This window comes from Podarcis melisellensis (genome assembly GCF_964234715.1).
Source record: "Podarcis melisellensis genome assembly, chromosome: 7".
NCBI lineage: Eukaryota > Metazoa > Chordata > Lepidosauria > Squamata > Lacertidae > Podarcis > Podarcis melisellensis.
The window spans coordinates 87276708-87290600 of record NC_138539.1 but is presented as its reverse complement, the minus strand read 5'-3'; the positions used below and the strand labels follow the sequence as shown (position 1 = coordinate 87290600).

The window sequence follows — 13893 nt, the reverse complement described above, 5'->3', positions numbered from 1 at the left end:
TACGTGGCTTCCGAAGTAAACCCGGAATTTTGCTATTAAGGCAAATGACAGACAGGTTTATAATATTATGTCTCTCTGCATTCTCGATCTCCGCGCAGGGCGTTGTGGGTCACAGGCTGCGCCCCTCCCCTCTCCTCCTTCCGCCGCGCGGTGCCTTGTGGGAAAAGCGAAGGGGTTTCGCTGCGTTGTTGTCGTGTTTCTTTTTACCTCAGGCCGAGACCCGCGGCGGCAGCGGCGGCGAGAGGGAAGATGCCGGAGCGGGAGAGTGAGTGTCTCCGGAGGGGGCGGGCCGTGTTTCTCCGTGGGGGGGGGGGAGGGTATAGTTGCACCGGCCGCGTCTGAGAGAGAGTTTTAGCCTTCTTTTCCGCCACCGCCTCGCCCCCTCACGCGCCCCCCGGAATCGGCGCCCCGTCAGGCCCGCTGCGCCCCCGGAAGAGCGCGGCCGTGGATCCGGCGCTTCGGAACTCCCTGCCACTTGAGACCAGGCCGGCGCCTTGGCCGTGTCCCCCTTTGGGGCGCCTGCCGAAAACAGCCGCGCTCAACCTTTCCGCGTTTCATTGTGGGGTTGTGAATCTTCCTGGATTTTATCGCCTCACCTTTGTGTAAACCGCTCTGAGGGTTTTGTGTTATTTTAACAACCGAGGAATGTGTACATTTTGTGAAATACCGGCAGATAGATAAATGAACTTAGTTGCGCCTGTGGCACATTGCCTGGCCCTTAATCTGTGGGTGGCTGGGAAGGAAGGGGGCGATCCTAACTTGGGTAGGCAGTGACAATCCAGAGTAGCTGTGGGGGAAACGCTGCGGCCCTCCAGGCACTGATGTACTACAACTCCCATTTTTCTCTTGCCGTTAGCCACATTTGCTGGGGCTGATGGAAACTGTAGTTTAACAACATTGTGTGTGTAGGTTCCTCACTCCTGCTAACTTCGTCTCCAGTCACTTCCTTGCAGCAGAGATAGCAGCTGGTCACACAACTCATTGCAGAGCTGCAAAGTGCAGTCTCTCTGACACACTGAAGTTCCATCTTCATTGTTAGTTTGTTTCTTTTTCTCTGGGTGGTTTCATTTCTGAATGAATACCCTGTAATAATCTGTGCAAATGGTGTATTTACGTGTTTGGCAGTGCAGCATGTGTATCGCATTGGCTTGAAACCACTTCTTTTTCTTCTTTTTAGGTGAGCCGTTCTCTAATCCTCTGGCCCCAGATGGCCATGAGGTGGATGATTCTCATTCCTTTCACCAGTGAGTAGAACTTTTCGTTACGTTTTGTGTTGGTTCAAGTGTCCTGTTTTTACCATTGCTGCTGTCCAAGTGTCACTAAACAACTCACTGTGGTGAATGGATTACTGGCTTCCATCAAGGGTGATTCAAGGATTGCCCATCCTTCTCTTTTCTACCTTAGAGCTGGGGAGGAGTGGGAATATCCTACCAGTTGTGCTGGGATAGTGAATCCCAAGGCAACCACATGGACAGTCCTGAACTTGAAACTGGACTTGGGATCAGGGGATTGTCCATAGCATCATACAGAGATGCAGTAAGTTGTTTGGGATAAGGGGTCTTGGCAACCATGAGCCCGGCTATCAAGACTACTGAAAAGTTCTGGATTCATGCCACTACTATTGCAAAGTACCAAAAGAACTGGATAAGTGGAATTCTAGCCAGTGCAGATGAGGGAATCATGTGTAGTTCATTACAGCTACCAAATCATGGTGGAACAATAGTGTGTCCTGCAGTGGCCCTAATGCATTTTTTGTTCTGCGCCCTCCCACCCACCACTGTCCCACCATCCATCAGCTAATTTTCCTTCTTCAATCAATGGAGGAGTACAGGGTAGCCAGGGGTCTGCAAACTTTTTCAGCAGGGGGCCGGTCCACTGTCCCTCAGACCTTGTTGGGGGGGCCGGACTATATTTTGAAAAAAAGATATGAACAAATTCCTATGCCCCACAAATAACCCAGAGATGCATTTTACATAAAAGCACCCATTCTGCTCATGTAAAAACACCAGGCAGGCCCCACAAATAACTCAGAGATGCATTTAAAATAAAAGGACACATTCTCCTCATGTAGAAACACACTGATTCCCAGACTGTCCGCAGGCTGGATTGAGAAGGCGATTGGGCCGGATCTGGCCGCCAGGCCTTAGTTTGCCTACCCATGGGTTAGCCAATGGATGCCTGGTTTTGTTTGTTTGTTTGTTTTGCTTGCAGAGGTTTTTCAGTCCATACAAGCATGTTGGCTATTTGGTATCATAAAATGGAATTTGGAAAGATTTTGTCCTCCGGTAAATCTTGTACCATGATGTGTTGAAGGCAGGATAATGTAGTGTGGGTTTTTTGGCAGTAAATCACAATTGTTTTTATTCTAGATCTAAACTGACCAATGAAGACTTCCGAAAACTTCTTATGACCCCACGAGCAGCTCCAACATCTGCACCACCTTCCAAATCTCGCCATCATGAGTAAGCATGTAATTTCTGTACTACTTAACAAAACTTTGTTGAGGTCTTTCTCCCTGTCCCCCGCCCACCCCTGGTCAGCTGGTACATATTTATTCAGTACTTAGTTTTGGCATGGGCTTGTGTATTCTGTATAATTTGGCCACAAAATAGAAAGAAACTAAATTCAGAATTAGGTATCTAATGAGGCTAATACATTGATCTTAAAACAATAGTGATCATGCTTGGCAGTAATAGAACACTTTAGAGCAGCAGTATTGTTTTTAATGCCCTCTCGATGTTGCTGGATTATAACTCTCATCACCCCAATCATTAGCCATGCTGGTTAGGGCTGATGGGAGTTGGCTACCAAGAGGCGATCAAGTTGGCTACCCCTGCTTTTGAGTGTTCAAAGCATTTCGCATACATTATATCAGTCCTTACAGCAATGAGATATAAGATAGTATTATCCTAAATTGTTAATGAGATGGGCAGAGACTGAGAGAACGCTACCATAAATGACTGGGGCAAAATTTGTTTTGGGGATCTGGCAGCTCCTAGGTTTTGCCAGTATGCTACATAGCTCTCAAAATCTATATGCATATCTTAAAGCATCTTCAAAACTTACTCAGAAGGCTTTCATGGTCACCTCTGACTTCCTTTGACTGAGCTAGTTGTTTTATTAAGTGGCATGAAATGTTCCTAGCACATTCTCAAAGTTGGGCATTCTGTGAGCACAATTTTTTGTCCTGTTTAGGATGCCAAGAGAGTACAATGAAGATGAAGATCCAGCTGCTCGGAGGAGAAAAAAGAAAAGGTAAATTGAGAGGTTTTGATCCAAAGCTTTCCTAAGGCCCTGATGTTTCCTTAATGTGGAGGAAAAATCCTAAATAAAAACCCTGCCAGAAAAAGTTGCGGTCTTGGCTGTCTGCTCGCTAAGAGAGGGATCCCCAGTGATTAGTTGACCTTAAAAGAAATATTGTGCCTTATTTATCCCCATTGAATTACCTTCTGTATAGTGGTGGTAATGGACATCTTCAGAAACACCTGGACACGTAGTTTTCAGTGCTTCTGCCATCTTGACTTTTACCCTTGTTGTAGTGCTGAGATTACACTTGTGACTTCAGTCAGTGATTCACTTGGAGATTGAGGGGTATTGCTTATCTTCTTGATCTTATTAGATCTTTCTGTGGCCTTTGAAATCATTGAGCATGAAGTATTGGTGACATGTCTACAAAGCCTGCAGCCATGTGTAGCTCATCCCTTCAGGGAGGCAGGATCCAGAAAAGGGCATTTAACTGGAGATGACAGAGACAAGCCTTCACGATTCTAGCTATTATCTCTGAAGCTGTTAAGAGAACTGGGAATTCTCCTATAATACCAGGGTCTGAATATTTCAGTGATAATCGGTTTGTTTTTGTCACGCCAGCTACTATGCAAAGCTACGCCAACAAGAGATTGAGCGAGAGAGGGAGCTGGCTGAGAAATACAGGGACCGTGCAAAGGAGAGAAGAGATGGTGTCAACAAGGACTACGAGGAAACAGAGCTGATCAGCACAACTGCTAACTACAGGGCAGTGGGACCCACTGCAGAAGCGTGAGTGCAGTCACTGTTTTTGCCTTTCTGTTTTGCAATGCAATGTGGCTCTGATGTCATGGAGTTCTTTTTATTGCATTAGGGACAAATCAGCTGCAGAAAAGAGGCGGCAGTTGATTCAGGAGTCCAAATTCTTGGGTGGTGACATGGAGCACACTCACTTGGTGAAGGGTCTGGATTTTGCTTTGCTTCAGAAGGTAAGCCAGATGATACAATTAATAGTAAATCAGCAATTCTCATGTTTGAGAACCTCTTCCACATGTGTTCAGTGAGATCTCCAGTAATGCATGTTGTTGATATCTAAATTGCTATTCCCTTTGCCACCATTCCATATTTGATATGTGATGTCTGTCCCTTTAAGGATTTTTTATTTCTGTTTGATCAAGAACACCATGATAATCTATGTAGTATTAAACTTGTCTGGAATTTTGGAATAACTCTGGATTATGCTCTCTGCTTTAAGAGCTAATTAATTTTCTGCAATGCTTTTTCTGAAGAACATCTTTCATAAATCTTCAGTGTCTTTTATTGGCTGCTAGAGATTTGGTTGTTAAGAGATTGTTGCTGCTTGTTAAGTTATGCAGTTGGCCTATAACTGCATAAGATAAACTACTTCATATATGTGGTCACCTGGTACTTCCTCTGTCTGAATGGTCACTGACTGTATTTTTCAGATGCGAATAAAGCAACAGGTGGGGGAAATTTGACTTTATTCAGCCTCCACCTTGTTCTGGTAATTTATTTCTTCCTGAAGAGATTAAGGCTATTATAAATAAATAAACAGTACTGTTGATTTGTTTTTCAGTTACAATATTGTTTATAAATTATTTATATTTTAGAGTAGCATTTTTTAAAGTCTTCATTGAGAAGTAACATAACACTGACACAGTCTCATACAAATAAGTTCAGGTTCATATATTCTGTGTAGATCACCAATTGATACTGCCACACAGGTAACTCCAGAGCAACATACATTCCTTTGCCAACGTGTAAGATAAAGGGCATCTAAACCTTATCCAATTTGTTGGGTTTGGGGACTCTGCTAGCATTTTGAAGAAAATTTCTCTCTGGTCAGGTGCGTGCTGAGATTTCCAGCAAAGAAAAGGAAGAAGAGGAACTGATGGAGAAGCCCCAAAAAGAAACCAAGTAAGTGGTAACAAGACAAACTTTGGCTTGTGACTTTCTAGCTCAGGCCTAGGCAAATTCCAGCCCTCCAGATGTTTGGGCCTACAATATCCTTCATCCCTGACCACTGATCCTGTTAGCTAGGGATGATGGGAATTGTAGTCTTAAAACATCTGGAGGGCTGGAGTTTGCCTATGCCTGTTCTAGCTTAACAGAGAATGTAGTCTAGAGAAGAGGTGTATTATATCTATTCATTTTGTTTCTCTTTTAGAAAAGATGAAGATCCAGAAAACAAAATTGAATTCAAGACTCGTTTGGGTAGGCATGTTCATATATGTTCTATGAAGCTGGGTTGCAATGTTGTGACTATCATGGTACCATGAGCAAGTAGCTAAAATATTCCAGTGTCACCAAATCCCCATCTTTCCTAGGTCGAAACATCTACCGAATGCTATTCAAGAGCAAGGCATATGAGCGAAATGAGCTCTTCCTGCCAGGGAGGATGGCGTATGTGGTGGATCTTGATGATGAATATGCAGACACAGATATTCCTACCACCTTGATCCGAAGCAAGGCAGATTGCCCTACCATGGAGGTATAAGTTATGAATGCTTTCTCTGAATGAGCAGGTGCTTTTCTTGTGTGTATGAGGAGGCACACATTGTCTATTGGGGTCTGATACCTTTGACTTTCCTTCTAGGCCCAAACAACACTGACTACAAATGACATTGTTATCAGTAAACTGACCCAGATTCTTTCCTACTTGAGGCAAGGCACTCGTAACAAAAAGTTGAAGAAGAAAGACAAAGGTGGGCTTTGTATTTGGGGATCTGACGGGATGTATGGATCTGATGGGATCTTTTCCCATAAGCACAAGGGGCATTGAAAGGAAAAGTGTCATTAAAATTTGTACAAATTAAACAAATGGCAGGGAGACACCAGAGTTTTGCTTATCAGAATTCTGATGCTTTTTTACCCTGCAGGGGTGAGTTTCTAGTTGAAGAAACCACGTAAAATGGGAGAAATTAGGGTGAACTGTACTTAATCGGCATCTTCTTGCCTCTTTGGCAGGTGAAGAGGCACAAGCTGAGTGATCTCAGCTGTCAAGCATGTAGTTTCACATGCCACAATGTACAGATATATCTGTACACAACGTACACATATATCTGCAGTATAGTGTTTTCGTTATCCCTTCCTAAGACAACAAAACTGAAACAGATAACATGAATACAGAAGTAGGTTTATTTTGATTTCTCTCTGTCTGTAGGAAAACTAGATGAAAAGAAACCTCCAGAAGCAGATATGAGGTAAGTAAGCTATCTTCTTTGCTGGGTGGATTATCCTCCAGGGTTTTAGCAAGACTGCTTTTAATTGCATTTGGCACCCTTGACGAGAAGCTCTTACTTGGTTGAAATGAGAGGGATTGAAAGCTCCTCCAGCAGACCTTGGGAGGGAATAAGTAAGTGGGCTAATTATGGCTTCTCACTCTCCCAGAGCGCAGGAAACAGTAATATTTTAGCAAGAAGAAGCCACCTTGGGATCCATCAGATTGGTAGCAGGATTGATTGATGCAGTAATTTGTTCAAGGAGCCTGTAAGAAATGTTCTACTGTTTTTGAGGCTAGTGTATATTTATGTTTCATGCCCTTTTAATTTTTATCTTTTTGGCAAAAAGTATTTTTGAGGACATTGGTGATTATGTGCCGTCTGCTGCAAAAGTGCCACGAGAGAAGGAGCGAGAGAGGTACAGGGAACGGGACCGAGAGCGGGAAAGAGAGAGAGAGAGAGACAGGGAACATGAGAGAGATCGTGAGCGCGACCGAGAGAGAGAGCGTGAACGTGAGGAGGAGAAGAAGAGGCACAGCTACTTTGAGAAACCCAAAGCTGATGACGAGGTGAGCAGACAGTACTTTGGCCATGAAAACTTTCTATACTGCCCTTCCTCCAAGGGTCACAGGGCTGATTACAATATAAAAACACAAAAATACATAACATAGTAACAAACAAAAAATAATCACCCACATTTAAAAGGCCATAGATGGTTTAATCAGCTGGAAGAGGAGGAATGCTTTTGCCTGGCACCCAACCACTACTGGGATAAAATGGGTATAAAATCCTCCTAGAGGCAGGGATAATTTGATACTGGTGATTTGTTTTAAATAAGTTGAGACTATGTGTTAAATGGTGCAGATTTTCCAGTCTGGGCTCAGGATGAATATTTTGGCAAGGGAGAAGGCAGTATACTGTGTATGGAGAAGAATTTGCACTTAACAGGCCTGCACCACTTCGCCCTGCTCCCAACAAAAGACTGATGTTCATCTTGCTTTTTAATTGCCATGTTAGAGTAATGTGTTCTTTCTTTCCTCCTTAGCCTATTGATATCGACAAAGGTATGCTTCTTTCTTTTTTTTAAAAAAAATTAAATTGGTTTTTTCACAATTTAACTTTTAACCATTTCAAACATTAAAATAAAAGCTTCTTTTGAACCAAAGGTATGCTTCTTTCTTAACCTTCTTATGAAACTGTTTCCAGGACCTGGCTCAGCCAAAGAGTTGATTAAATCAATCAATGAGAAGTTTGCTGGTGCAGGTGGCTGGGAAGGGCCAGAATCATATCCTTTTTATATGCATATACAAATGTGTGCTGGCAATGGGGGCAAATGGCTACAGTTGGCTGTTTGATTGATCTTTACTAGCCTCTTTTATAGAAAATTGTCTCGCTCTAGGCTCAGACCTTCATTTGAAGGTGATATTTTCCTTTTGTGTAGTTGGGAAAGCTCCAGAAGACACTGGTCCTTTAGGCAGAAGCATTTAGTTTTAAGTACAGTGGTGCCCCGCAAGACGAACACCTCGCAAGACGGAAAACCCGCTAGACCGAAAGGGTTTTCCGTTTTGGAGGCGCTTCGCAAAACGAATTTCCCTATGGGCTTCCTTCGCAAGACGAAAGCCCATAGGGAAATCTCCAGGGACAGCGGGGAAGTGCAGCCGTCTTCCCCACTGTCCCCGGACCTCCTCCAAAGGCTGGCGGGGGGGCGGAGAGCCCTCCTCCCCCCGCCAGGCTTCGGAGGGCTTCTCTGAAGGCTGGCGATGGGGCGGAGAGCCCTCCTCCCCCCGCCAGGCTTGGGAGGGCTCCTCCGAAGGCTGGCGATGGGGCGGAGAGCCCTCCTCCCCCCGCCAGGCTTCGGAGGGCTCTTCCGAAGGCTGGCGATGGGGCGGAGAGCCCTCCTCCCCCTGCCAGGCTTCGGAAGGCTCCTCCGAAGGCTGGCGATGGGGCGGAGAGCCCTCCTCCCCCCGCCAGGCTTCGGAAGGCTCCTCCGAAGGCTGGCGGCGGGAGGAGGTCTCTCCGCCCCACCAGCAGCCTACAGAAGGCTGCTCCGAAGGCTGGCGGCGGGAGGAGGGTTTTCCTTCCCACCGCCAACATTCAGAATGCTGTTCTGAATGTTGGCGGTGGGGAGGAAAAACCCTCCTCCCACCGCAAGTCCCGGGAACAGAGGAGAAGCGCTGTGCGCCTTCCCCTCTGTTCCCGGACCTGTCCTGAAGGCTTGCGGTGGGAGGAGGGCTTTCCTCCCCACCGCCAACATTCAGAATGCTGTTCTGAATGTTAGCGGGGGGGGAGGAAAAACCCTCCTCCCACCGCAAGTCCCGGGAACAGAGGAGAAGCGCTGCGCGCCTTCCCCTCTGTTCCCGGACCTGTCCTGAAGGCTTGCGGTGGGAGGAGGGCTTTCCTCCCCACCGCCAACATTCAGAATGCTGTTCTGAATGTTGGCGGTGGGGAGGAAAAACCCTCCTCCCACTGCAAGCCCCGGGAACAGAGGAGAAGCGCTGTGCGCCTTCCCCTCTGTTCCCGTACCTGTCCGAGGCTGGCGGTGGGGCGGAGAGACCTCCTCCCCCCGCCAGGCTTCGGAAGGCTCCTCCGAAGGCTGGCGGCGGGAGGTCTCTCCGCCCCACCGGCAGTCTTCGGAAGGCTGCTCCAAAGGCTGGCAGCGGGAGGAGGTCTCTCCCCCCCACCGGCAGTCTACGGAAGGCTGTCCTGAAGACTTGCGGTGGGAGGAGGGTTTTCCTTCCCACCGCCAACATTCAGAATGCTGTTCTGAATGTTGGCGGTGGGGAGGAAAAACCCTCCTCCCACCGCAAGCCCTGGGAACAGAGGAGAAGCGCTGCGCGCCTTCCCCTCTGTTCCCGTATCTGTGCTGAAGGTTTGCGGTGGGGAGAAAAGCCCTTCTCCGCACCGCCAGCCTGGCAAGCGGTCTCCATAAGAACGCATTAATTGATTTTTAATGCATTCCTATGGGAAACCGTGCTTCGCAAGACGAAAAACTCGCAAGACGAAAAAACTTGCGGAACAAATTAATTTCGTCTTGCGAGGCACCACTGTATTCAGTTGTCATTCATAGGAGATCCTTTCTGTGTATGTTTCAAGTGACCAAGAAGCTGCTGGCTACTGGCTTCTGAGAGCAAGGTGGGATGGGAAGATTGCCTTGAACCAACATGGTAGAGCGTTTTAATTACCATATTTTTCGCCCCATAGGGTGCACCGGCCCATAGGGCGCACCTAGTTTTTTGGGGGGTCACGCAGCTCTCCCACGACTAGTGTAGAGCTGCGCGAAGCCCGAAGCCTGGGGCGTGCTGAGCTCAGTGCACCCCAAGCTTCTGGGTGCAGGCAAGTCGCGCAGCTCTCCCACGGCTAGCGGAGAGCTTCCTGAAGCCTGGAGAGTGAGAGGGGTCGGTGCGCACCGACCCCCCTCGCTCTCCAGGCTTCAGCGAAAGCCTGCATTCGCCCCATAGGACGCACACACATTTCCTCTTCATTTTTGAAGGGGGGAAAGTGTGTCATATAGGGCGAAAAATACGGTACCACTATGAGACAAACAAGTGTAGGGAAAAGGTATTTCCAAATACCTTTAACTTGCCTCAAGTACTGCTGGTGTCTATAAAGAAGTAGCTGCTGTAGATGGAGAATTGGAGCAGTAAGTGGGGAGGATCCATCTCTTACCATCAAATTTTGGGGCCATTAACTCCTTGGCTTGCTAAGGAGAAATGAGGGACTCTTAAGGACTGCTTCTTTTCTATTCTCCTGCCATCCCATATAGATCTAAACTCCCCAATTACTTTGGGTGACAACGCTTTCCTGTGTCAGGAAAATGCTTTCCTTTCTGACCCTAGATATGCCTGTATTCTATTTTCCCTTAACTTTGGGCACATTAAAAAAGCCTGAAGACAAAAAGCAATTGGGCGACTTCTTTGGGATGTCAAACAGCTATGCTGAATGCTACCCTGCAACGTAAGTATTCCTTGAAATGGGATGTCGGCTCTGGGGAACCACATGAAGCCAAGCAAGATATTTCTTGCTTTATCCTAATATTTAGTGGACAATATTAAGGGCAGCTGTTTGCAGTATTTGTAATTAAGTACTCCTCTTCACTGGCAAGCTAATTATATTTATCTGGAGTCTTTGCAAATTGGTGAAACTTGCAATTATCCAGACTTGGGGCTGCAAGTATAAATAAGAACATCCAATTGTGTCCCTTTTCTTTTTAGTATGGATGACATGGCTGTGGACAGTGATGAAGAAGTAGACTACAGCAAAATGGATCAGGTAAACTGCCAATTTGTTAGCTTCAAGATAAGCATTTCTACTTCAGTGTGGGGCTGATATTTGGGGGGAATATTATTAGTTGTGATGTCTCCTAAAGTGTAGATTTTGAACTGCCTAAGATTTCACATGACTCTCATTTCCCATTGGACTGTGTGGTGGCAGCTCCTCACACTCTGGCCTAGCTTGTGGCAGAATGATTCTACTGCTTCAGGCTGCATGTGTGGGACTAATCCTGCCCCCACCCCAGGTGCTCCTCAATATAACAACCAACCTCCTTGCAAGTAGAAAACTATTATAGCAAGGGTCAGCGTGGTCTTAAACGTTCCTCCTTGGCATGATAGTTGTGGGGAGTCCAGTGGAATTTTTGGTTGCTGTTTCTTGTGGAGGCCTGCAGAAATATGGTTCTCCTACATGGATATATTATCTTTTTTCCTCTCTCTCCTCAAGGGAAATAAAAAGGGACCCCTTGGTCGCTGGGACTTTGACACACAAGAAGAATATAGCGAGTACATGAATAACAAAGAGGCTCTGCCCAAGTAAGTTTGTCACTTGTCCTAAGGGTAAGAATGGGAGAAGCAGAAGCAGTGGGTTATGGTGGATCCAACATTTTAAGCTTTTGGGAGGACCCTACAGTTCAGCTGCTTCCTGTAACATTGGTGGGAATGTATATTTAGACCAAAGGAAGGCTTTTTTGACCCTAGCCTTCCTGCTGAAGGAATTTCACCTCCATGTTAGAGTTTTTGCTGTTTTACCCTAGAGCGGCTTTCCAGTATGGAATTAAGATGTCTGAAGGCCGTAAGACACGTCGTTTCAAGGAGACCAATGACAAAGCAGAGTTGGATCGGCAGTGGAAAAAGATCAGTGCGGTGAGCATTTTGAGCAGAATGACTCTTTAGTTATATTCCCTTTTCTCATCTGAATGTGTAGTTTTTTCAGAACTTTATTCAGAGTACTGCAGACACTTTCCAGAGTTTATTTTAAGATTAAGAGGAGAATGGATCTTTGGCCAGCTTACTCATGCACATGCATATATTTTCTCTGTCTTTGTATATTGGTTTTCAGTATTCCCAAGTTGTTCTATGGTCCTCTTTATTCTATTGCTGCTGTGAAAGCCCAGCAAGGAAAACAGTGCCTCCTCCTATAGAACTTGTAGACTGTTCCTCTGCTTTCCCTTGTGTAACAGATCAAATGCTGATCTAGCCTGCTAGAAATCAGTTGTTTTCTGTTATGTGTTGTTGCATGCTCCTTTGCTAAACCTCAGTACATTCCTAACATAGGAAGCTTTAAAAGTTGTGGGTTGTATCCAATGAAGTGGTTTGGTTTGTGCAGTGGAACTGCCCTATGCTAGTGCTGCCCCCAAACCTGCTCCTGAACAGATCTTAGAGGCATGTGGAGGGAGGGGAAGTTTGTTGTGCAAGTGGAAGTCCTTGCGCAAACTTAATTATGTCATTGGATACAACCCTATATACATAATACAGTAATTGTAATGCGGTGATTTTAACTTCTCTGCAGATCATCGAGAAAAGGAAGAAGCTGGAGGCTGATGGGTTAGTAGAAATGCTTTTACTTGAGAATCTGTTGCTGTATGAGTGCTACTCCTACAGTCCACTCCCTGTGGTGCACTTGCCCTTATGGGTCTTCAACAGAGTGCTGTGACTTAGTTTTGGTGGTCTTGTGGTCCAGGGGGTGAGGGTTCAGCATGTATGGACTGAGGAATATTCTCCTTGAAGGTTTTTGCTCTGACCCATGCATCTTTTTCCACATTCCTAAAAAGTGAGGTCAAATTACACCTTTCACAAGTCCAATTGTCCAGACCCCCAACTATGATTCATTAACTATGGGGTGCACATAAAACTGAAATAGGGCCTCAACTTTATTCTGTCACCTCTTAATTGATATTCAGAATGCTTTGTGGGTGCGCAGCTGTAGAGTTTTGCCCATGCAATTTATCTGCTATTTCATCCACCCCTTTACAGTTTTATTGCTGGCAATATGCGGGTGCTGATAGATCAGAATCCCACTGAAATTACCTGCCCATTCAGCCTTCACCATGTCAGTCTTGTACAAAGGCTGAAGCTCTTCTCTGGTCCTTTAGTTCTGGATGCTCTGCTTGTAACTGCATTCTAGCAGAAGCCTTGTCTCTGCAGTACTTATTAGCTGAAGGAAAAGGTTTTATGATCTGGCACTTGCCAGAAGGATTCTTCTGTATGTTTTAGTAACTTTGCATGTTACCATCCCTGAGGTTATGCAAGGCCATGTTTTGTTTCCATGGCTTGGAAGGGTGATATGTATTATTGCACACAGTGCAGATTCTTTGCATTAGTGAGCATGTCTGCTTCTGTGATGGAGTGCAACTCTGAAGATTTGCGTGCAGGCCTGGAAGAGTTGAATTAGTGCTGAAGTCCCACTGATTGTAAATTTTACTTCCTGTGAGCTGCATTCTGTATTGGACTCTTCTGTATCATGTGTCTCATAAAATGTCTGTATTTTCAGGGTTGAGGTGAAGAGACCAAAATATTGAAGTTACCGTGAACTCCCGGCCCCTTCAGCTGTATTGGAGATGGGGCTTTGATGGAAGTGTTTAGATCATCTTCCTCCTCTGGATCAAAGCTAATTTGTTTCCTGCTCTCAGAATCATGTCTTGGGCATATAAGCACAAAGGGCAACTGCTGAGTCTGCTGAGGAACCTTCTTGCCACATCTCCTTGTCCTGTATTGGCAGCACTGGTGCCTGTTCGCTGGGAGCCTGTACTTTAGGTTTTTGTGGCTTGTAATCCTTTTAGATGCAATAAAATCTCTTATTGGTGTCTGTATTACAAACCTTTTGATCTTTTTCTTTTCTTGTAAACAGTAATGCAGTTAGACTTTCCTTGAATAGTATGATGGAGTGGGGGGTGTATTTGCTTTTGGAAAGTAATGATTTCTTCATTCTATTAAAAGCATTACGGCAAGCCTTTCTTGAGTTGATCGTTAGAATATGATGTCAATCGATAATGTTCTGCAGTGTCTTTACGTTTTTCTCCTCACTCCCAGCTCATTAATGTCTCTAGGGGAGCGTTTATAAGAATACTAACAGATTGCAGAGAAGAAAAGGAAACATTTGGATACAGTTTAATTAAAAATAAACAGCAGATTAACAG

At 45.5% G+C, this 13893-nt stretch overlaps 2 protein-coding genes across 2 annotated transcripts in view; one reads left to right on the top strand and one right to left on the bottom strand.

The window, feature by feature from the left end:
* DND1 (DND microRNA-mediated repression inhibitor 1) overlaps positions 1-13893 on the bottom strand; it is a 92654-nt gene that overhangs the window by 60727 nt on the left and 18034 nt on the right. The gene's annotated exons all lie outside the window — the stretch shown is intronic.
* On the top strand, positions 120-13573 carry IK (IK cytokine). The gene is made up of 20 exons (XM_081917846.1): positions 120-265; positions 1178-1244; positions 2370-2462; positions 3196-3255; positions 3868-4035; positions 4118-4232; positions 5111-5181; positions 5432-5478; positions 5592-5755; positions 5861-5969; positions 6428-6467; positions 6835-7054; positions 7531-7549; positions 7692-7772; positions 10361-10439; positions 10697-10754; positions 11202-11290; positions 11512-11620; positions 12267-12301; positions 13248-13573. The coding sequence occupies exons 1-20, from the start codon at positions 250-252 to the stop codon at positions 13273-13275; spliced, it is 1668 nt and encodes a 555-aa protein (XP_081773972.1). The 5' UTR covers positions 120-249; the 3' UTR covers positions 13276-13573.